Raw genomic sequence first — 25,920 nt, 5'->3', positions numbered from 1 at the left:
CATTTAGTCACGTATACCGTACCATTCTATATTTTGACATTTTAGGGATTTGAATAATTCGGTTTATTTTTTAGGTCATGTAACGTTCTATATTTCGACCTTTTCAATAGCGTCCCCTTTACGAACTTATCGAACAAAAGAACAAAGGATTGTCAGAGAGGTATAAAACCTTAAAATAAACAGCATTCTATTCATGGCCGATCCCTGTGACCAGGAAACTTTGCTATAGAAGAACGTACACCCTAATTTTTAAAATCCCTGGTCAGATTTCTAATATTGTCGTTATACTTCACTTTATTGTGTAGTTCGTCGTCTCTCTGTCCTATATATTGACAGCCAGCTGGGTTGTAACCGTTTAAGATTCTGGTCCGACTTGAATGCACACGATGATGTGTCATATATACAAAAACTGTATATGATATCGTCCTAGATTGTGACCAGCAGAGGTATCGTGTATCACTTTACAGCAGGAAAGTTTCCAGAATACAGATTTGTTCATCTCTGTTGGTGTTGGCTACAGGTTTGGGGTAGAAGGTTAAATAATGAACAGAATATTCAAATAGAAGTTGCATCATTTACGGTACGTATGGATTAGGTATAAAAGCCAGCATAACTAGTCTGATTTTAACCAGCAGTGGGGTACGTTGGAAATACTGTTTACCTGACACACTGTGTAGTGAAGGTAAGATTTATTGACGTTATTTAACTACTTAACTGTTTGTTACTTTATTATGAAAGAAAAAAATTCATCTAAGATTTTGTTTTAAATTAGGTTGGGACAGATTTTGTCAAATCTTGACCACTAAAAAATCTAAACTATTGATGAAAAACCCCAGTAGTTACATACATTTATGGTTATTTAAGGGTTTTTTTTTTTTGTATTCTAGTGCTTGTTCAAACTTCAATATGAATAAAACGGTACAAATTCAGCTTTACGTAGCGATTTATTGACTGAACAGATTTGTGTATGAAAGAGTGTGTATATATATGTATACGTACATGTTGTAATAGCTAGTATGGTAATACTGCCTGTCCCTTTTTCAAACAATTGTTAAAAAGTCATAAACACATGAAATTAACACAGCATGCATGTATACCCCCGTATATGAAGTGCCTGGGAAAGATTTATAATGACACAAGACTTGTTTACATAAATCTGGACCTACCGGGTAGTAAATAATATACATTTATATATATTCGAAATATATTAGGACGAAAATTAATTTAATGGCCCAATAAGTTAAAGTAAGTGTTTTTGCATATATTTAATTTAATTTTGACAATGTAATAATTGTACGTACACTATAATATGGTAATTATTCAATATTAAGCAACATAACCACATGTTAAGATCTTTTTAAAAACAATGAGGATCTTCAAGTAGAACTTGTGCTTTTAAAATGTCTGTCGTCTGTATTCTACCCTGTATTACAATTAATATCTTATCCCGAGGTAAATAGAGAAGATATCAGTATCGTTAGGACTCGTGTGTTCCAGAGTAATGTGCATATATACCTGCTAGCCACGTACATGTACATATTCGCATTAAAAAAGGCTTGTGTACCCATGCTTTTAATTGTTTCCACATGACTGAGTCTCTTTGACACATATGTAGGAAGTGTGGCGGGTTATAGCAATGAAGTATGGGGTTTCCATACAGCCCCTGACATTGAGAAGGCACAATTAGACTTTAGTAAAAATATTCTTAAACGGTCGACACCAAATGCTATGGTATACTTTGAACTAGGGAGGTTTCCGTTGTCCCTCCTTCGCAAATTAAGAATATTTAAATACTGGCGTAAGTTAACCTCTACCAACAATTGTATTTTAAAAGGATGTTACGAGTATTATATGTACAACGAATGTGAGGCTAATCATATAAAACTGGGTTGCGAAAGTCAAACACGAGCTGGGCTAATTAGGTATGACGGACATTTGGGCTTCCCAACATATTATAAATGTAAGCAATTTTATATATATTGTAAAACAACGTTTGTTAGACAATTTCAAGCAAGAGTGTGAGAATTTGTTTGTTTCGTCGCCAAAATGTGTATCATACAGGCATGTTGTAGATCACTTAGCATTGCGAACTTATCTTTCAAAACCAATTTCTGCTAATTATAAAAAAAAAAATAATATCGTTAGATTACGTTTATCTTCACATTGTCTTCTTATCGAATCAGGCAGACACAGAAATGATCCACGTCAGCTTCGAACTTGCCCTGAGTGTCTAAATGACATCGAGGACGAATATCATTTCATTTTAAAATGCCCCTTCTATAACGATTTGAGAACCAAATATATTAAAGCCTTATTATCAAATAAATCCCCCCGTCTTTAAATTAGTTATATTTCTATCATTATTAAATACGAAGGAATTATGTAATTAAGGAACATTTGTCCATCAAGCAAACATATTGCGAGCAAATTATTCAGTAGATTAAAATAGAATGGCATGGAAATAGTTATTGTAATTAAGTTTGATGCAAATGCTGTATCTATAAACTGTATCAGTTTACGATCATTAATGAATTACGAAAGAATTACATCTGTCAACAATATCCATCCGTGCGTGCTAGTCTGTCACGACCTAGTGACGTAATGTTCTCCAAAGTCCGATACAATTAAACAACGCCTTACACTAAACATGTGAAACCTGTCCGGCTTTTTTGGATTCAGCATAAAAGTAGAAAATAACTGTAAAGTATAACTTCTGTAAGGTTGTCGTTGAGGTACATATAATGAAATTACTTGTTCGTTTGATGCGAATATTTATAATTTGGTTCATTTATTTGTTTAAAATATATTTTCTTCATTTGTTTTCCAGAGAATCAATGTTTAGATGACTAAAGGCGTTCGGGAGTGTTATTTAAAGAAAAAAAGAGTCCATATTTTGACCTTACTGTGTTAATGTTGGTTAATTCATGCTTTCATAAAAGATATAGTTTACACGTTATCCCACTACCAAACAAAAGGCGATGACGAGGGAAAGGTCACAATTCAATGTAAACGGAGTCAAGCGTGGCGGAGATGTGGCATACAATGGCGATTCATATGGAAAATACATAGTTAACAAACATGACGAGGCACCTCAAGGACAAGGGGGGATTCTATCCAACGGACACGAAAACAAAGAGAGGACTCACGACGCGAAAGAAAGACATGTCCCTATTCCAGATGTAAAGTTTGAGAAAGACGAAGCAAGCCAACCAAAAAGAGAAACAGACTCAGATAATGGACTGAAGATTGGAGTCTTTGGACTTGTGAGTTAATTGTTACATTGTAATAAACTGCCGTTCTTAAGTGACCATAGCTGTTGATGGGACGTTAAGCAATAGTAAACCAAACCAAACCAAACGTAATAAACTATCGCACGGGGTCTTCAAGATTAAGAAATAATACACCTGTAGCTTAGGTGCTTCGGACAAGAACTTAGTAGGAATCAAGTATGATTATAAATTTAAGGATACATTTAACAAGTTGATATTGTAATGTGAGTTAGAGCATTTCATCATTACTTGATGAATATAATATGTTATGCGTACATGTACAGTGATCATAACGAACGGAAACATATAGAAGTGTTTCAAGTGCTCAAACTTTACGGTCACATCAACGAACTGAAGAGTGATTCAGTGCACACATACACACATGCACGCTTACACAACACACATGGAGTCACGTACTTAAATGACCTCAGCTGTTTAAATAGGACGTTAAACAAAATAAGATTAAACCAAATCTTGTGACGCTTGTCCAGGAAATGTCCCTCTCAAGTTTAGAGCATTTAACCTGGCCACTACACTACACGTGTGTGAACTAGACACAATTTAACATAACAAATGGAGTAAAAATCTTATCAATACAATTTACAAACGTTTATCTGTAAATGCCAAATCCAAATATTGTCTGATACTTAGTGGATTATATCGCCAAACACCTATATTGTTAAATCAATTTCAACAGATTTTATTGACTTTGTATATTTTAATTGGATTGGACCCCAGGCTAGGCCTATTTAAGTCCATACTTAACTTTTTTTACAATCAGTACATATATACCGTCATAACAATCCAAAAGTGTAGGGGAGATAACTCCAATTTAGTTAATAATATTTAATAAATCATGTATACTTGTTAACAACCAATCCTACTTAAAATCCACGGACTATAGGCCGAAAACTCCTCGTGTAAACACATTGGCCATCCATTCACTGGATACACAGGATAAGTTACCAAGAAATAAACATTTTGTAAACTTTCAGAATATGATATGATTTCATAGGGGAGATGTAGCTATTTTTATCTTTTGGTATGGTTCTTTACACTCATACCGGCCTTTATTTTGTCAGCTATATCTCTTTGCAATGTATAAAGAGTGACTTGATACGAGCCATACTCGACGGTACTGGTCAGGGTGACTAAATGAGCCCCTTGTATGTTGTAGTTCCGGTACGCGACGTGTATAGATAAGGTGTTGCTATGTATTGGGACTCTGTGCGCTGCCGTCAGTGGCTGTTGCGTCCCATTAAACCTCTATGTGTACGGCCAGGTAGCCAACGCATTGATCCTGAACGATCTGTTCCAATCTTTTATGTGAGTATCAAACAATACAATATGCTTTCTGATTTCTTCCTTGTTTAAATTACATTTTGATACGAAATGCGTAGTAATCTTACATACCAGTGATATACGTAGCTCGTGATAAGAATATATAACAATGTTTATTTAAAATGTTGCATATTTATGAGCATCTACGATACTTTTTCACCTGGATTAAGCAGATCTGGTATGCAAGTACGAGAGGTAGGTCACTGTGACTTTGACCTGTGACCTCCGTTTTTGTTAGGAACTTTAATTTTTTTACCACTCAGTATAAATTTATATTAGGTATACTTTTTGATTGCGAAGTTTACAAAATATAAATCGCTTTGATGGATGTTTTGTTGATTATATATGATCTCATTCGTTGTAAAAGCTTATCGTCTATATTCTTTCTAATGGAGTAACTTTTGGTATGTAGAGATATCCCAAGACAACATAATTCACTGTTTCAAAAGTAAGTCAATGTGATCTTTATTTTGACACCTGACCGCAATGTTTGGAAGAAATAATTGTAATCTGGATTGGTGTCTCACTCGGTAAATACATAAATCATTACCGATGGGGGTTGCCTTGTGTACAGTACATATGATATATCTTAAGTGAAATGTTGCAATCTGATAAATGAATATTGTGTTAAAAACATTTTTTAATGAGTTCTGTAGTAACAATATATTCACTCTTCAATTTCAATCAATTACATTTTAGATCAAATTTGAATGGGACTTTCCCGCCGGACAACTTTACGGCACCCAATGGAATGACGTTTGGTGAACTGAAAGAGTACGAAGACATTTTTAACATAGCACAAGGGTACGCCGTCTGGTTCTGTCTGCTCGCTGTGGGTGTGTTTATATTTGGCTCTTTGTCAGTGATGTGTTACAGCTCTACAGCAGAACACCAGATCTATACGATTCGGCAGCAGTTCTTCCAGTCAGTAATGAGACAGGGAATCAGCTGGTTTGACATGCATGACAGTGGAGAGTTGAGTTCAAGGTTAACACAGTAAGTATACTCGCTTTAAAAGGTTCATACAGTAAGTATACTCGCTTTAAAAGGTTCATACAGTAAGTATACTCACTTCAAAAGGTTCATACAGTAAGTATACTCGCTTTAACAGGTTCATACAGTAAGTATACTCGCTTTAAAAGGTTCATACAGTAAGTAAACTCGCTTTAAAAGGTTCATACAGTAAGTATACTCGCTTGAAAAGGTTCATACAGTAAGTATACTCACTTTAAAAGGTTCATACAGTAAGTATACTCGCTTGAAAAGATTCACACAGTAAGTATACTCGCTTTAAAAGGTTCATACAGTAAGTATACTCGCTTTAAAAGGTTCATACAGTAAGTATACTCGCTTTAAAAAGGTTCATACAGTAAGTATACTCACTATACAAGATTAACCCAGTATGTATATTCACTTAATGACGTTCACACAGTAACTATACTCGCTTAACAAGGTTCACACAGTAAATATACTCGCTTAACATGGTTCACACAGTAAATATACTCGCTTAACTTTGAATGCAAATCATGACATTCTCTTATTCAATATGGACTACTGAAAAGAGATTCTAGTAAAATGTTCTCTCTGTGTCTCCATACATCTGTCGGTCCATACAATGTTCTCTCTGTGTCTCCATACATATGTCGGTCCATACAATGTTCTCTCTGTGTCTCCATACATCTTTCGGTCCGTACAATGTTCTCTCTGTGTCTCCATACATTTGTCGTCCAAACAATGTTCCTGTGTCTCCATACATCTTTCTGTCTATACAATGTTTTCTCTGTGTTTCCATACATCTGTCGGCCAAAACAATGTTCCTGTGTCTCCATACATCTTTCTGTCTATACAATGTTTTCTCTGTGTCTCCATACATCTGTCGGCCAAAACAATGTTCGTCCTATGTCTCCATACATCTGCTGGTCCATAAAATGTTCTCTTTGTGTCTCCATACATCTATCGGTACATACAATGTTCTCTCTGTGTCTCCATATATATGTCGGTACATACAATGTTCTTTCTGTGTCTCCATACATCTGTCGGTCCATACAATGCTCACTCTGTTTCTCCATATATATGTCGGTCCATACAATGTTCTTTCTGTGTCTCCATACATCTGTCGGTCCATACAATACCCTCTCTGTGTCTCCATTCATATGTCGGTCCATACAATGTTCTCTCTGTGTCTCCATACATGTGTCAGTCAATACAATGTTCTCTCTGTGTCTCCATACATCTGTCGGTCCATACAATGTTTTCTCTGTGTCTCCATACATGTGTCAGTCCATACAATGTTCTCAATGACTGGAATATTTAAATGTTAATCCTCATCAAACTTTATCCTGAGTTTTTTTATTGATTAATATAAAATTATGGTGTAGGACTGATTCTGTTGTGATGATTTAACGAGACTTTCAAATTGTTCCGAAAAAAATGAAGATGTAGTCATGCCTCTGCAATTTAACTCAATCTGACAGTTTATTGTTGTTTATCATAGGGATATTCATTTGATATCAGATGGTATCGGCGACAAGTTTGCGACCATGATCCAGTGGTTTACTACGTTTGTAGCTGCCTATATTATTGCGTTTCTGTCGGGGTGGAAACTTGCCCTGGCGACGGTTGGCTTCTGTCCAGTTATCATTATAACAGGGGGATCCTTAGTAAGGGTAGGTACATTTTATATTAAGGAAATGCGTATCTTGTAGTACGTTAATGTACATTTTGTAGTAAGGTTATGCATATTTGTAAGTAAGAGTACGTTAATTTTGTAGTATAGATTTGCATGTATTGAGTTGAAGGTGGTAGTATATTTTGTACAGTGTAATTAGAGTAAATACATTTGTAGTAAGCTGGCATACATTTTGCAGTCAATGGAAGTAATTACGAACATTTTGTAGTAGGGTATGCATATTTTGTGATATTAACCCTTTAAAGTTAAGATTTGTTCTCTTTGGGACCAGAATATTTTGTTAATTTGTTCAGATGTATATAGCAATACAGTTTATTGATACAAAGACGCTTTTGATTGCTACACAGTTCATGCGCAATTTAGCCAAGGAAGAATCCGACGCTTATTCCAAAGCAGGTTCTGTAGCAGAGGAAGCCCTAGGAAACATAAAAACAGTGATGGCCTTCAACGGACAAAGCAAAGAGTGCGCTAGGTAAGACAGGTAGTCTAGCAGGGGAAATTACTCCCGTAGCTGTAAGCGAAATGTGTAACCATGCTTATTCTTACACTGAACATACTTATTAACTTCTACGCTACATTGATCGTCTATCCAATGATTAGTTTAGCGCCTTGACGCCTACCTTACATTGATCGTCTATCCAAAGATAAGTTTAGCGCCTTGACTTCTACGCTACATTGATCGTCTATCCAATGATAAGTTTAGCGCCGTGACTCCTACGTTACATTTATCGTCTATCCAATGATAAGTTTAGCGCCTTGACTTCTACGCTACATTGATCGTCTCTCCAATGATAAGTTCAACGCCTTGACTTCTACGCTACATTGATCGTCTCTCCAATGATAAGTTCAACGCCTTGACTTCTACGCTACATTGATCGTCTCTCCAATGATAAGTTTAGCGCCTTGACCTCTACGTTACATTGATCGTCTATCCAATGATAAGTTTAGCGCCTTGACTTCTGCGTTACATTGATCGTCTATCCAATGATAAGTTTAGCGCCTTGCCTTCTACGCGTCATTGATCGTCTCTCCAATGACAAGTTTAGCGCCTTGACCTCTACGCTACATTGATAGTCTATCCAATGATAAGTTTAGCGCCTTGACTTCTGCGTTACATTGATAGTCTATCCAATGATAAGTTTAGCGCCTTGACTTCTACGCTACATTGATAGTCTATCCAATGATAAGTTTAGCGTCTTGACTCCTACGCTACATTGATCGTCTCTCCAATGATAAGTTTAGCGCCTTGACTTCTACGCTACATTGATCGTCTCTCCAATGACAAGTTTAGCGCCTTGACCTCTACGCTACATTGATAGTCTATCCAATGATAAGTTTAGCGTCTTGACTTCTACGCTACATTGATCGTCTATCAAATGATAAGTTTAGCGCCTTGACTTCTACGCTACATTGAACGTTTATCCAATGATAAGTTTAGCACATTGACTTCTACGTTACATTGATCGTCTATCCAATGATAAGTTTAGCACCTTGACTTCTACGTTACATTGATCGTCTATCCAATGATTAGTTTAGCGCCTTTACCTCTACGCTACATTGATCGTTTATCCAATGATAAGTTTAGCGCCTTGACTTCTACGCTATATTGATCGTCTATCCAATTATAAGTTAGCTCCTTGACTTCTACGCTTCATTGATCGTCTATTCAATGATAAGTTTAGCGCCCTGACCTCTACGCTACATTGATTGTCTATCCAATGATTAGTTTAGCGCCTTTACCTCTACGCTACATTGATCGTTTATCCAATGATATGTTTAGCGCCTTGACTTCTACGCTATATTGATCGTCTATCCAATGATAAGTTAGCTCCTTGACTTCTACGCTTCATTGATCGTCTATCCAATGATTAGTTTAGCGCCTTGACCTCTGCGCTACATTGATCGTTTATCCAATGATAAGTTTAGCGCCTTGACTTCTACGCTATATTGATCGTCTATCCAATGATAAGTATAGCGCCTTGACTTCTTCGCTACATTGATCGTCTATCCAATGATAAGTTTAGCGCTTTGACCTCTACGCTACATTGATCGTCTATTCAATTATGAGTTTCGCGTCTTGACTCCTACCTTACATTGATCGTCTATCCAATGCGAAGTCTTTCTTCTTCTTTTTTGTCAGGTACAATAGTCACCTATCCCATGCTAAGTCTAATTCTGCCAAGAAAGGGGTCTTGGTAGGACTCAGTGGCAGTGTACTTTGGCTGTTACTGTATGGAGCCTTCGCGGTTGCATTTTGGTACGGAATCAAACTGATACAGGACCAGGAAAGTGGATTTGATCCAGGAAGTACGCTCACGGTAATGTCTACTTTCAACCACTTTATTTGTCCTTCACCAAAGTCAGGAAGTTCTAATTTTGAATCCCCTTTATAATAATGTCAAATACGATGTCAGGTTCTAATACAACTTAATACACGTAGATAAACTGAGAGTAATGTTTTTTCGGTAGAATGAAATAATTGCATTATTTATGGTAACATGTACTGTTTGTAGGTTTTTCTTGGGGTAATGATTGGGTCTATGTCCCTCGGAAATGCCTTCCCCACTCTCGAGATTCTGGCTAATGCCCGTGGAGCTGCACAAAAAGTCTACGAGGTCATTGAACTTATCTCTGAGATAGATCCTGTCTCAACAGAAGGCAAAACACTGGAGAATTACGAGGGTAACATTGAGTTAAGGGACGTCTTCTTTGACTACCCTGCCCGTCCAGATACGCCGGTAAGATCGAGTTCGTGCTCTGCTATTTCTCATTGTTCTGAAACCATTACAAACTTCATTTTGTAAATTTAACGAATATTAAAAAGATTAAAAAAGATACTACTGTGCTGACTCGCTAATGATATTTACAATACAATCAAACAGGAGTTCTAGATATGTACTTCCTACACAAAACTCTTACAGGTTTGCGACAATCTGGAACCTTTCTTCAACTAAATTTATATTTACTAATATTTTGTTGTTACAATACATTAGACTTGGTAACATTTTGTAGAAAAGTATTCATGCCAAATTGACAGGTACTGCAAGGCATGAGTTTAAAGGTCGGCGTGGGTCAAACAGTGGCGTTGGTTGGTTCGAGTGGATGTGGCAAAAGCACAGTGATACAGCTGCTGCAGAGGTTCTATGACGCAGAGCTTGGTCAGGTAGGTGACATATCTGGTGTAGGTATTAAACACCAATCTGATGTATTACATTTGTGGTATTGTTTTGTATCGTACATAGTAGACTACACAAAAGAGAGTTAGTTGACGCTGCTGCTTTTGTAATCCAATGGTAACGGATCGTCTAAAGGAAAAGGTGCCCAAACGAACCTCTCTTTAATACCACTTTTGTACATCAGTTTAATAGTGTAGGTTTGGCTGGGTGACTATAGTATTGCAAAGGCATAATAATTATGTTTAATGGATATTTACATTTCTTACTATTTTTCGGAACACTTACATGTAAGACATTTATTTTAAATCTCTTTACCTTAATAACCACTGCTAATGGGCAAAATTCTTTCTTGACATTTTTTCTGCATCGACTGGCTACATTTATACATAAGCTTGCTTCGTATCTCTAGCGAATAGTTATAGTCACCTATTAATGACTGCAGTGCTGATACAACAGGTGTTGCTGGATGGTCATGAAGTTAAAACGTTAAACGTAAACTGGCTACGAAGACAAGTTGGCGTGGTCAGTCAAGAGCCAATTCTATTTGCCACCACAATCGCTGAGAACATTCGGTATGGACGACTCGAGGTCACCATGGAGGAAATCAAGACAGCTGCTCGGGAAGCCAATGCTCACGAGTTTATATCTGAGTTTCCAGAGGTGAGTTATAACTTACAAGCCAGTATGGCATGTCTCCTATGTCATAGGTCTGAACTTCCAAGGTTGAGATCTTACTTACAAGCCAGTATGACATGTCTAATAGGTCACATATATGCTTCCAGAGGTGAAATCTTACTTAGAAGCCAGTATGGTATGTCCTGTATGTCACAGGTCTGAGTTTCTAGTGGTGATATCCTACTTACAAGCCAGTATGGCATGTCTAATAGGTCATAGATATGAGCTTCCATGGGTGAGATCCTACTTACAAGCCAGTATGGCATGTCTAATACGTAATATGTATGAGCTTCCAGAGGGGAGATCTTACTTACAAGCCAATATGGCACGTATCATAGGGCATAGGTCTGAGTTTCCAGAACTATGATTTAGCTCACAAACAAGTCTTACATGCCTCATAGGTCATATGTCTTAGTTTGTAGGGCTAACATCTAACTCACAAACCAGTCTGGTATATACATTTCATAGGTCATAGGTCTGCATTTCCAGTGGTGAAATCTTACTCACAAACCAGTTCGGAATATCGCATTGGTAATTGAATATTGGTTAATTAATAATTGAATGACGTTTTCAGTTAACTATTCCTTGGCAATATCATGGACGTGTTTTAATTGAGTTATTTCTAAGCTAAATGTATACCAAGACAACACATAATTACATGACGTGTTTGACTTAGACATCACTCACATAAATCTACCTCAGCACTTAGTATTATGGTTCAGAATTATTAAATAATAAAGTAGTTTGATAAGTGATTGGGTCTGTCAAAGCTGTATCACCAGTGCTTGTAGATCCATGCTGTTTGAAGAATGTAAAAAAATATGAATTTTATAACAAATGCTATACAATGTACAAAAACTTCGAGGAAACACTCAAGGGGCCGGCTCTGCATGTTTTGTTCGACATATTTTTAACAGGAACGTGCGGGTATAATATTATAAAATAACAACGATGAAATCATACGATACTGTTATTATGTTACATTAGGGCTATGAAACGTTAGTGGGAGAGAGAGGTGCCCAGATGAGTGGAGGACAGAAGCAAAGAATAGCCATCGCCCGGGCCTTAGTCAGAAACCCCAAGATTTTACTACTCGACGAGGCTACATCAGCTCTAGACAACGAGAGCGAGGCTGTTGTACAGAAAGCGCTCGAAAAAGCTCAGGAGGGACGAACAACCATTGTCATTGCCCACCGTCTGTCGACCATACGTAATGCAGATATTATCTATGGCATAGATGATGGACGAGTGATGGAGCATGGCACACATGATGAGCTGATGCAGGAGGAAGGGCTGTATTGTCATCTCGTTAATCAACAGGTATTTACACACATGTTGAGTCGCCATAGATCACTTCTTTTAGTGGGTAAAATAATACCGAAGCCTTTTAGCTTTTAGATTTAATGACTACAGGTTTGCTTTACCTGCAAATATTATTAAAGACACTTAAATTGACATGAATGTGGCTCGTTAGACCACTCTGTCCATCCCAACTGTATAACCCTTGTGGAGTGTTATAACTGAAACAATTGTCTATTTAGTCCAAAATTTTACTGCTATGAAAATGTTTTAAACAAAACTTCTGACACTTCAGAAAAAGTAACAAAAATGAGCTACATGATGCTTCCAATATTTGCCAAAAAAACTATCACGGAGAAATATTAAATTGTATCATTGTGAATGATATATTCACAAAGAGGTGTATATATGTTAATTTCATGCAAATTTCAGATAAATATTTACCTTATTTGTTTTACAATATCTGAGTATGTGAATTATCAATTGTCCTAGTGAGAACAAATTTGACAAACGTTTCTGAGTGCAGTACTCAGCCGTTGATCCACTGAGAGCTCTCTTTGTCTTACACAATATCATCATCATAGCTACAAATGAGAATTGAATAAATATAATTTTGTTTCAGAGTCACAATTCGGACGTGGCTGAAGAAGGTATGTCTATTTAATTATGTGACTATCAGGCCGATCTTGTGGTATACCTTTAAATGACTTCCAGTAACTTATAAATCGCAATTTGTTTTTAATATGTAATTAACTCCTGTTTATGATTACCGCCGCTTTGTTCATTAATGGAGTGTCCTAAACAGTGGTGTCCTCAATATAGAGATCACATAGCGTCAATATTTGGTAAATGTCTGACTAGCATGATGGATGGTTAGGTCTGTATGTTATTACACGTATGGTTTTGTTACAGCTGCCTTTGTATGTCAGCTGGTGAGTTATCACAATTACGGATGCCATTGGGTCTGTTGGAATGTCAATTAATATTACTTATGTGTAGGTATCTGCAGATATAATATGACCTTAAATTTAGCAAAAGCAACGCTGTAAAAATAACAAATTTGGTTAATGTGACTGAATAATGCTTTAAATTTATCGTTTACTCATACTTCAGTGGCTGATGAGCTTGAGTCTAAGTTGTTTGATGTCAATGATAAAAAGAATGATACATTCACCGACGAGATTCACCCCAATTCCAAGAATAACAAGAAGAGGGAATTGGTGTTAAATCAGAGAAGGGCATCGACGGTAAGTGAGAGGAAGGCATCAACGTTAGGTCAAAGAAGAGAAAAAGTTAGCTTATGTGATACTGGAATATAACCACGTAGTCAAAAGTATATGCGCTATAGAAAAGTCTTAACCATTTAGTATGTGAGTTTGATATATTAAATACGATTAATTAACTTTAGTGAGTTGCGAACTCGGACATTTATCTTTGTTTTTGTTTATTGTTGACTGTCTTTCTCCCAAATAACAAAGTAAAGTATTGACAAATTGGTCCTGTGGTGAATATATACTGCCCTGGCCCATAGACATTGTGAGTAGTTGTTCAACCATGCATGTCGATGATTGAGAGTAGAACATACATACCAGCTGTTAAGCTACTAGTTAGGAAACAGTTAGTTAAAATTTCTATGCTAAGAACAGTTAAGCAATGCTAAATGTTGAGGTTTATATGTACTACCAGAGGACACTAAATCGACCATGATATACCTGCTGCATTTTTCATTACATGGTGCCAATTATTCAATACCTTACTTTAAGCCTGAGCGCTGGGCGCTCACAAAAACAGTGAACGTTATGGGTTCTGTCCCCTGATCAAGACAATTCAAAGTACTTTAAATTGGCAATAACTACACTGCACATAACGTTCAGCTTTAATGTTTCTGTTCTAAGGATCGTTCAGTATGGAGTCATGTTAATATGACTTGAATATCTCTCGTGATCTTATGCAATTGTGGTTTGTTTCAGTTCGGTTGCAATTAAAAGAACCAATACATGTTACAATTTTTCAGGAATTCTAAAAAAAAAGCAGGCTACACCTTTTTGTTTATGATAAAACAACTTTTACTTTGTCATGTTCAGACAGGAAAAGAAGAAGATGAAGAAGAGGATGTCCCGGAAGTGTCTGTAGGAAAAGTTCTTCGTATGAACTCGCCAGAATGGTACCTAATTCTAGGTGCCTGTATGTGTTCCACATTGGTCGGAGCTATACAGCCCTCCTTTGGCCTCGTCCTGGCAGAGTTTCTCACTGTAAGTTCATCTCGAGTTGTTTCTTTCTGTCAAATCGTCCGATTTTTTTTTTGAGGTAGAATTATTGCTTTATTATGACTGTTTTAGGTTTTCACAATACCCAAAGAGGAGCAAACAGACCAGTCCAACCTGTTAGTTGGCATTATCATGTCCATAGCCGTCGGCAACGCTGTTCTTCGACTGTGTATGGTAAGAATACTTCACTATCCTAAATTTATTTCACCTTCTTCAAACTAGTCATGGCCGACAGTTAACATTGTTCAATAATGAGATTATAGCATGTTAAATTGATAAGTCACAACACTTTCAGCAGTCGTTACTATGCGAGGTGTTCACGTTTTACCAGACATTGATTAGTTATATTGCAACAACTTATAGCCTCATGACTCTCATCTATAACTGATTATTAGTTAATATATCACGATATGAAGAATCGTAGGAACAAGGGCAAATTATATTGAAAAACATCGTTGTAGTGTTAACTCGTAGGAACATACCTGATCTACCATAGTGCTGAAATATGTATGCAGTTACACCTTACATTTGAAAACTATCAGTTTAATAATATTTCCTTTGTCATTTCAACATACGAGGAAACAACTTCTGTAGGCATAGCCTGCTGTTCAATACTATTGCTTTCATAAAGACATTAGAAATTATTATTTATTTGTTATTAAACATTATCTTATTATTTTCTATAATTGAAAATGTCCTCGGATATTTATTGTGAAAATACGACACTTTTTCTAGACATTAAATGAAGATATTACAAGACGTTTCCAAGTATTTTTATGGTGAAATAACAGCGCTTTCCGCGTTCAATTTCGACACACTCATTAACATTACATTGCAAATTGTAAACTTTACTGTGTTTATAATGATACTACAAACTGTTTGAATTTGTGCAAAATTTAATACTAAGTATTCATTTTAAGTATTCTTAAAAAAAATGACCAATTTTAGTAAAGGATATAACTTGTCCATCATATGTTGATACGTGCTATCCTTTTGTATCCCCATAGAGCATATGTTACTCCACAGCTGGTGCAAGGTTAACCGCACGGTTCAGGACACTTGCATTTAAATCTATAATGTGGCAGGTAAGTAAACGATTTACATTAAGTTGAACTAAATTTTTACCGATTTTTTTTAAAATACTGCCTTTAAAAGAGTAATTATCAATAAAACAATCTATGATTTTAATCGCTATCCGTCTTTTCTAATCATGATCGTGATGCGTGCATGTTGATTAAGCATTTAAGGTTGATACAAAATTCTGCTTCTAAATAGGACATTCCATTTTTTGACGATCCCAAGAACCGTGTAGGAACCCTGACAACCAGACTGGCGCGTGACAGTGGCTTGGTACAGGGGGTAAGTATACACTGTGATGGTAGCTTGAAATAAAGGATACATGATTGTACGTGGGGAGGGATGACATCTTGGTTCATTGGAGATATTCACTGTGATTGTATCTTGGTACGGGGAGATATTAATTGTGATGGTATCGTGGTAGAAAGGAGATATTGATTGTGATGGTATATTGGTAGAGAGGAGATATTGAGTGTGATGGTATCGTGGTAGAGAAGAGATATTCATTGTGATGGTATATTGGTAGAGAGGAGATATTGATTGTGATGGTATCGTGGTAGAGAGGAGATATTCAGCGTGATGGTATCTTGGTAAAGAGGAGATATTCAGCGTGATGGTATCTTGGTACGGGGGCAGATATTCAGTTTAATGTTATCTTGGTACGGGGTATCTTGGTACGGGGAGATATTCACTGTGATGTTATTTTGGTACGGGGAAATATTCACTGTAATCGTATCTTGGATCGGGAAGGTATTCAGTGTGCTGGTATCTTGGTACGGGGAGATATTCACTGCGATGGTATCTTGGAACGGGAACGTATTCAGTGTGATGGTATCTTGGTACGGGGAGATATTCACTGTGGTGGCATCTTGGTAGAGAGGAGGTAATTAGTGTGATGGTATTTTGGTACAGATAAGATATGCATTATGACGGCAGCTTTATACCTGGATTATGTTTATATTGTGAATGTAGTTTAATATAGTAGTGGTGTTAACTGTGTTGATAGATTGGTGCAGGGGCTGGGTATTCATTGAGATGGCTCCTTTGTACAAGATAGACTGTTTCAGAGTAGATATCCATGATGCTAATAGCTTAGCATAAGAAAGACTTTTTTTATGAAATTAGTTGCAGTTGATCTGTAAATAGTGTTAGTTTACGCGTACCTATTAGAAGTATAAATAATATGTCATAATCGAACTTTAAACATTACACGCAGTTTAAATGTTATTATGAAAATGTTCATGTCTTCTCATTGTTTCCAGGCTGCAGGCAACAAGCTTGGAGCAGTCCTGGAGTCTCTAGCAACTGTTACCGCCGCTCTGGTCATTGCATTCATAAACAGCTGGAGATTGACCCTCGTGGTCTTGGCATTTATGCCCTTAATGGTTTTGTCAGGTGTTGTACATGGAAAAATGTTGACAGGCTTTTCTAAGGGAGATAAAACTGTCACTGAGGAGTCCGGCAAGGTAAATACATAAGATGGCAAAAATGAAACTCGACTGTAAGATTTCCTCAATTATCCATATATCACGAGATCCAATGCACAAGTTCACATCACATCACAACGTAAATACATAACGAGGTAAATACACAACAATAACCATTACAACACAAACGTCAATGTATTTAGAAAGTCAAGACATCAAAGCACTAATTACATCACAAAACAAATAGCATCACGATAGTCAATACATCACCATAGTTATAACATTTATAGACTGTATATAATTGTAGTCAATGCTGTACTCATTAAACATATTATCTCTTTGTTTTGTCAAATTAATTTAAGTAGAATAACTAGCTTAGTTACACAAGTCATGTGTGTGTGTTAATATTTGAAACCATTTCATTTAAAGGTCCTTTACATTTGGCCTGTAGCATTTAGTATAGGCCACTTTCACCTTGGTTAAATTGACAAGCCAGGACCAATGTTGTTAAGGTCGTAAGAGTAAAAAGGTTAATATGTTTTCAACAAATATCAATTAATTAAAGTAATAATATATAGGTGTTTCGCTAGCAATCATGTTTGGTTTAATAAGTAGACCGTGACCCTTGTTAAAATTCAAATATGTAATATATCATTACACACAACATTGAATAGCCAGTGAGCCACACAGGTTCTTTACTTGAATACAAGTAACACTACTCGAGTTTGTAAATCTGCATCTGAATTTCTAAGCAAATGTAAACAAAAGTTAAAATTACGCTTAAAACAACACACTACTGTAAACTGTGTTAAAATCAAGACAGTAGTTCTTTAGAGTGAGTAATACTTTTTTTCGATCTTACAGCTTACTAGCGAGGCCATCAACAACATACGCACAGTAGCCTCCCTTACCCGGGAACAATCCTTTATTGACAAGTATAATAACTTCTTGAACGCCCTTTACACGTAAGTATGAAATATCCTAACATGAAATATATATGTAATTTACTGCATCTATATCATACATACAACTCAAAGAGACACGTGTTGTCTTTAGCCCTTACCAAGTAGGTCTATTTAATAATTACCATCTTATCAATTCTTTGTTTGAAGGGCTTCACTGTCCAAACTGTACTCAAGATAAATTGTGTTAACTTGTAAAATGATCCTGTTTTTTCTCGTTTTTGACTGTTTTATCATATGAAAAATAGGGAAAAAAATATGCAGGATGAAAAGTGTATATAATAGTAATTGGAATCTTTACCAAAATTCCAATACTTTGTTGAAATTTCAGAAATGGTAAAAAACGAAGTGTGCTCCAAGGGGTTATGTATGGTCTATCACAATCAATTATGTTCTTTGCCTACGCTGCTACGTTTACGTACGGAGGTTACCTTGTACAGTACGAAAACCTGCCATTTGAAAGTGTGTTTAAGTAAGTAGACAACTTGTGTTACATGTGTTATGCCGTTTGTTTGATATGCATTGATAGACTTCCTCTTAAACCTCGACGAAATTGACCAGTTCTTGTTCGGATTCGTTTTCGTCCCAATGTGTAGTAATCCTGTATTATACCCCGACCAAAATGTTAGTAGGTTAAAATATCTTGTTTTTCAATTGACGTTGTTTTTGTACACTTGAACAATATTCATTTGATTCCAAATTTTTTAATAACTCTTCACTCTTTTGTCTCAAAGGAAAGGTGATACAAATACTAGAAAATTAAAAGAAAAAAACCCATCATACAAGTAGAAATGAAACAACATATCTACGTACTGATTTTTTCTACGTCATAAATATGCTATTGTTTGAATTTGGAATGTATGCTTTAATGTACATGAATTAAGATTTTTGTTTGATAAAATGGCATATGTATTGGGGTATATACTATTCTATTTATATTTGTCAAATTTACGCACAACAGAGTACTTATATCACGGATACCTACTTAGCCAGAGTTGTTTACTAGTGTTAATCTAGATTTTTAGATGTATTTGTTTCTTACAGTATTTATTACTCAGTGATATGCAGTATAATTGTGTCTGTAGGGTCTTCGCTGCTATCGTTTTCGGTGGAATGTCTGTTGGAAGACAGAGCTCCTATGCACCAGATTACAACAAAGGCAAACTGGCCGCATCTCGCCTATTCCAGTTAATAGAGATGAAAGCAACAATAGACACAGCGAGTGAGGAGGGTAGCGTTATGGTGAGTAGCATTGTATTACACACAATAGATACAGCGAGTGAGGACGGTAACATTATGGTTAGTAGCATTGTATTAATATTGTTTAGACATGCTAACTTGATCAATATTTTAGATAACCTCATTGATGCAGCAATGATTTAACAGTTGATCTGGTGAAAAAAATCTGGCAGAAGTAAGGTCGATTGCATATCTGATATAGGTTTTGTTTTGTATGATGAATTAACGTTTATTATTTCAGACTGAATTTCGTGGCAGTATATTACTCGATGGCGTTCATTTCCACTACCCAACTCGACCGGAAGTTGAGGTACTGCGTGGGTTATCCATGATTATCCAGCCGGGGGAGACAGTGGCCATTGTGGGCACGAGTGGTTGTGGTAAATCTACTACGGTACAGCTGCTGGAGAGGTTCTACGACCCGGAGGGAGGATGCATTGTAAGTAATTCATTGATAGTGTCCAACACGTTTTACATTTACCTCAAACAGTAGTAATATTGCTGTCAAATATTTTTCTTTTGGACAGCGGTTATCAGAATCGCAGAACACTCATATACATTCGACACTGTTATTGTTAAGATTGCAATTACAAAAAAAATGAGTTTTAACTTTTGTGACCCTGACGAACTAACCATCAATTATTAGGTCCCAATTGTAGAGTGCCATATCTTCAAATTGTTATTAAACCTATCATGTTCCAAAATGTTAATTTGGATAACCTCCCCTCTCACAGCTGGCAGACGGTAACGACATAAAATCTCTGAATCTGAAGTGGTTCCGCAATCAGATAGGCATTGTTTCCCAGGAGCCCTGTCTGTTTGACTGCAGTATTGCAGAAAACATAGCGTACGGAGACAACAGCAGGATTGTACCGATGGATGAAATTATCTCAGCAGCACGAAAAGCCAACATACACCAATTTATTAACAGCCTGCCAGATGTAAGAACTTTACTGATATATAGGATTAGTAACTGTTACAAATTACTGATATAATACATATCTGTAACATTATTCCGGCAAATCTAATTGATGACGTTTACATGTTACTCCTCATTTTTTTTTTTTTAATATTTTTATGCTTTATCAGGAAACATTTTCAAATTTTCTATCATCTGAACACGATTGGCATCACCTAAGTTATTTTCGAAACGATCTTAATGTGACATGGCCTTAAGATTTGTTTTCATCATAATTATAACAAAAGCGATGAAACTTTACACATTTGTTAAAAAATTATCAGGAAAACGGAAGATTTAGCACGATCTGATTGCTTGTTTCGCAAGTGACTTCATCACAATATTACTGAAAAAGCTTATGGACGATACTAACATATTAAGTAGAACAAATATAATTCGTTATGTATTGACATGGAAAGAAAGTTTAAATATGTAAACAATTCTGTAACATAGGGTTATGACACGAATGTTGGAGATAAGGGGACACAACTCAGCGGAGGGCAAAAACAAAGGGTGGCCATAGCGAGGGCACTTATACGCAACCCAAAAGTGTTGCTCCTAGACGAAGCTACCTCAGCACTCGACGCAGAAAGTGAAAGGGTAAGATGCTATTGTTAATTTTATATTAATATTCAGAAGTATTGAACTTTTTTTGATGACATTTTTAGTGGAAATTGTTTAATAAAAAAACAACCTGATACTTGTTTTTGATACAGGTCGTACAAGAGGCCTTGGACAAAGCACGCGCTGGTCGGACATGCCTTGTCATTGCACATCGTCTCTCCACAATACAAAATTCGGACCGCATCGCCATTCTCCATAAAGGTGAGGTAGTAGAACTCGGCAGTCATTCTGAACTACTCGCCAAGAAAGGAATTTATTACAAACTCAGCCAGCATAACAACAAAAAGACTGAATTTTAAAAAAGCGTTGTATGCATGTAATGAGCATTATGAGCAAACATGTCGTCTACATAGAACTAAATGCTAGCAGAAAAAGTTGATGGCGTTTTATTGTATACGTTGACACCAAGTAGTATTCATGTGAAGATAAATTCTGAGTGTTGTTTCTATATTAAGGTACGTTTTATATTGATACAATTGCCGCCCTTAAATGGTTTTTAATCTGAGGACACCGTCTTCATGTGACCACAATTGTTGCAAGGAGGCGACACCATGAAAAAACGCTCATAGTTATGGATTTCTACAACATATCTATTTATTTCCCCACTTGTACGCATGCACAAATGAACGCGCTATTCCATAGTCGGCGGACTTCTATGAACACTTAAAAACGATTATTCAACAAAATTGTTTTTGGTAGAAGCGAAATGATTTCGAATTAAAAAATAATTTATAATATATATTCAGACATACACACAGGGAAAATATACAGGTCTGTCATTGCCTATTTTGCTTATTGAAATTATTGGTATTGGTCGTATATTAAATAATCAAGATTGTGTATACAAATGTAGCTAAGTTTTAAACAGCTCAGGGCTGCCTATTACCAGGCAATCCTCATTAGAAGAGAACATTTTAATTGGTTAATATTCAATACATTTTAAGTACACAATGATCCTGCTATCGAGGCTCACAGTTCAGAGATGTTTGGTGCGAAAGATTGCTCATCAGCACACAGTTCCGGAAAATTTATGATAACTATTTATTTGTTCAGCACATTGTTTAAGATATGCACGACCATTTAACCATCCACCTTGTAATTGTGTGCCGTTATTTTAAATGTTATGTACATGTTATTGTTTTTGTTTTATTTATTTTTCCTCTTAATTTTTGCCTGCAGTAGAACGTATTGATCCGTTTTCGTTGTCATATCACGCCGACAATTTATTGTAGAGTTTAAGGAATAGGATATAAATGTTGTTTACATAAGAACAGCTGAATGATTTTTGTTTATCTTGATATAAAGTTTGTCTTCGGAGCGGAAGCATTTTTGTCATCACACGTTGTCTTCAGTCTGTCAGACTATTTTTGTCTACAATATCTCTGAGAGAGTGTAAGGTCTTATTTGATATAACAATGTCTTTCCAAATATCACCAGAAGGTAAAGAAATGTCATATATTTATCGCATATGCTTGTTTTCAGAATGACAATTAAGGGGCAAATAGGGGTACTTTTTCTTTTAAAGATATTAGTTCATATCAGAATCATAAAAAATGATATCCTTCCCCAGTCAGAATTTAATGTATTTTTTCTTTAATTTACGCTTTTGATTATCTTGTTTGGTAAAGTGTGGTTGATTACCTTGTCTTTACATTAAATACATCAGATGGTCAAGCCGGATTATATCAGACCTGTTCAACTTGGTACTGTTGAGCTTATACAGTTGGTCAGAGATTTACATCTTTCAATAATATTTATTAGATTTTGAAATGTCTTTACCTCAGCTTAACATTAGATTCAACCTGAAATAGGTTATATGTATGTTAATAGGCATATGGTCAGACCAGCTTGTTCATATAGCAATATTTCTGCAAAAATATTTGTATATGTATAGATGTTCAATTTTGTGTAAATTTAGACTCTTTCAAATCAAACACCGCTTATAATCTGTCTGAGCCATGCCAGTGGAACAGATTATAATTTTGATAAAGCAGCTAAGTAATTTAGAATCTTTTAAAAAGAAAACAATGACATAAAAATCGCCACAACTTCACAGGTAAATTTAAACTGCGTAAACTTTTGTATATTGTTGTAAGGCCATTTTATTACTTTATGTCTATATTTCTTTCACATTTAATCATATATAAATCCGGCAATTCTTGTTGATTTTGCGTTACATTACCATATGTCAATTTATTCAGTGCCTTGCCTTGATAATTGTTTTCGTTGTATTATTAAATGACCATTTGGTTCCTCAGGTTTATCATTTTAGAGCCAGTATATGTTGACAACTTTTAGTTATTCACATTTTCCATGGTCTTGCCTTGAAATTGAATGATTATCTTGTATTATCTTTTGCAGTTCAGGTATTAGTTACTTTCAATATCTTCAGGGTAATGGTGTCTTGCCAATACTGCATCGGGAGATAATTTCGAGCTGAATTAAATTTCACTATTATGGGCCTTTTATTTCATTTTCATTTTACTGGTAATATTTATATGACATATCTAGAATGACACTGGGAAAATCAATGTTGGGTTGTCGGGTGGCGCAGTGGATATCGCAATTGTTGTAAAATAGAATAAAAATAAAATATTTATATTTATAGTCGTATTACGTATCCTAACTGATAATGGTCATAGTGGTATGAAATATAAACACTGGAACAGGTAGTAGATCTATTAAAAATGAACGTCGAGACTGGTGTTCAATTCGAGTTTGTAAACTGTAGTGAGTTCTTGTGTGTTTACTTAATCATAATATTGGAGCCGCAATCTATACTTTTTATGTTATCGAATAATGATTTATTTTATGCAATGGTCATTTCATTGTCTCTGTTAATGTTTTCTAGATCTGACAATCGTCATGAGGACCCTATTGACGGTCAAAGTCAATGTTCTGTATCTTGTAATTGCTAGAATCAATTAAAAATCATGTACATCAACTAATATTTCGTAAGAATGTTTTTAATCTGTACTTTAAATTTGATTTGTTTTCAATCAGAACTCCGTTCTCGAAACATATTATTGTTATTTATTTGCTAGCCGTGTATGTATACATATAAAAGCAGGTATCTGCATTACTCCTCAAAAAAACATATTTACATACAGCTTCTCACCTGTTATATAATCCATGGCCAAATTAAGCTACTTTTGTAACAGTAGTTTGGCCTTTAAGAACATCAGGTATTTCTACAATGATTGAAGACTTGCGCCATCTACTTTATAACCCTTATTCCGTTTTCCTTTTATCCAAGAAAGGTTTCCGTTGATTCAGCTCGATAACGAAAAAGAAATCAGCTTAAAATCGTGTAACAAAATGGTATTGAAACAAGTACCTTTACCATCAGTGCGTAATATTTAACTGTCAACATGACAAAATATCTAAATACAAATTTCAAAACATCCATGATAAATGAACTATGATGCCTTCTATAACAATAATAATATAATGGATGGATGGGATAAATTAATTAAAAATTCAATTCAAGGTTAATTGTTATAGATTCTGTATCACTTCATGAATTTTGATTAATAATATAATGCTTTAAAAGTCACCAGTATACTGTCTAGCACGAATCACACATAAGTTGTATTATATAAATGACAAAGATCACAGGCATACTGTGTAAGGCAGCTATACCTATTATAAACTATAGGCATCCTATTGAAGGAAGATATATCTAATACAAACTATAGGCATGCTGTGTATGAATCAAAAATCACAAGTATAATATTTACAAGTACAATCATTTCAATGATATTATCAATAATTTTCACGATAAGGCTACGTATATAGTTCCACTATATGAATGAATGCTTTGCTGCGAAGAAACTTATGACAAGGTTTATGTTGTCATAAGTTTCTTAAGGACAAAACAAAACGGACACACGCTTTTCTGTGTGATCTAATATTTTCATATCGTTACAATCCTATTTTGTGATCAGATGTTGTTTGCGGTTCATTTTATTAGCAAATATGAAAATTGCGTTATCTCTTATTGTATTTTGTTATCAAATATATGTATACCATTTATTTTGTGAAACCTTGAGTACTCTTTGATTTGGCACCAGACACAATAGCAGGCTGTATTTGATTTGTTATTTGTATACGTTTTTATGCCGTATATCTATATCAGACATTTCAATTGTTTACAATATCTTGTGTGACCAGTTATTTGTATGCAGCATGTTTTGTTATTAGTCATTTATATACAGATTGTTATGTTATTAGATATTTGTATACGGTATACTTTGATATATGACATTTGTATACTATATATTTTGTCCAATGACAATTGAATGAGGTTAATTTTGCTACATTTGCTCAGCAACATATCATTGAAATGCATAGAATATGTGCTTCACGTTAGCCCAAGTTGAGACGTCACCGATCTTATTGTTAAAACACTGACTTTGTAACTGAAGCATGGAATACAACCATTTTGAAATGTAAATATAAGTAATGTATGTTTTCCAAAGGAAGTATAATTGTCGACCACCACATACTGTAATTCCTGACAAACATACATCCAACCTTATCATGTTTTATTAGGTCAATCAGCGGTAGCAACCTCTTTTGTATGATTACTAAATCATTTGTGAAATATTTAATGCGTATGTATCGTATATCATTTAACATTGGTGTACGGTATATTTTGTGTTCAAACATTGAAAATAAACATATTTTTATTTTTATATTGTTTGGTTGTTTTAATGTATAAGTATTGTACATGTATCTTAAGAGTTAGGTTGGTATAGTTTATATATGTATAGTATCTCGATGTCTCGGTATGCTTTCCAAACCTCTCTTGTGAGTATATAATGTGATCTAAACGTCTAAATATCATTCAAAAGTCTGGTATGTGGGTTAATTTTGTGATCTCAACTTCTGTGCATTATTTGTAAACTAGCCAAT

General features: G+C 35.4%; 1 protein-coding gene across 1 annotated transcript; it reads left to right on the top strand.

Moving 5' to 3' along the window:
- The first annotated feature begins 380 nt into the window (after positions 1 to 380).
- LOC110461775 (multidrug resistance protein 1B-like) lies at positions 381 to 25,682 on the top strand. Its single transcript, XM_021515428.1, has 25 exons — positions 381 to 682; positions 2,828 to 3,263; positions 4,447 to 4,595; positions 5,310 to 5,606; positions 7,105 to 7,276; positions 7,647 to 7,771; positions 9,440 to 9,617; positions 9,813 to 10,037; positions 10,337 to 10,462; positions 10,932 to 11,135; positions 12,138 to 12,470; positions 13,072 to 13,099; positions 13,563 to 13,696; positions 14,534 to 14,701; positions 14,789 to 14,890; positions 15,724 to 15,801; positions 15,992 to 16,075; positions 17,056 to 17,259; positions 18,085 to 18,185; positions 18,514 to 18,654; positions 19,268 to 19,424; positions 19,663 to 19,860; positions 20,156 to 20,362; positions 20,833 to 20,979; positions 21,096 to 25,682. Exons 2-25 carry the CDS (start codon positions 2,979 to 2,981, stop codon positions 21,300 to 21,302), a joined length of 4,050 nt encoding a protein of 1,349 aa, XP_021371103.1. The 5' UTR covers positions 381 to 682; positions 2,828 to 2,978; the 3' UTR covers positions 21,303 to 25,682.
- Positions 25,683 to 25,920: the final 238 nt, after the last annotated feature.

The sequence above is a fragment of the Mizuhopecten yessoensis genome, unplaced genomic scaffold, assembly GCF_002113885.1.
Source record: "Mizuhopecten yessoensis strain PY_sf001 unplaced genomic scaffold, ASM211388v2 scaffold10661, whole genome shotgun sequence".
Lineage (NCBI taxonomy): Eukaryota > Metazoa > Mollusca > Bivalvia > Pectinida > Pectinidae > Mizuhopecten > Mizuhopecten yessoensis.
The sequence above is the reverse complement of the archived record's forward strand: the minus strand, read 5'-3'. Positions and strand labels throughout refer to the sequence as shown.

Bases quoted from the DNA above. Each gene is read 5' to 3' on its own strand.
- LOC110461775 (XM_021515428.1), top strand. From the start codon at position 2,979: ATGACGAGGGAAAGGTCACAATTCAATGTAAACGGAGTCAAGCGTGGC. The intron at 7,772-9,439 runs GTAAGACAGGTA...CTTTTTTGTCAG, and splicing joins CAAAGCAAAGAGTGCGCTAG to GTACAATAGTCACCTATCCC. The intron at 13,697-14,533 runs GTAAGTGAGAGG...TGTCATGTTCAG, and splicing joins ATCAGAGAAGGGCATCGACG to ACAGGAAAAGAAGAAGATGA.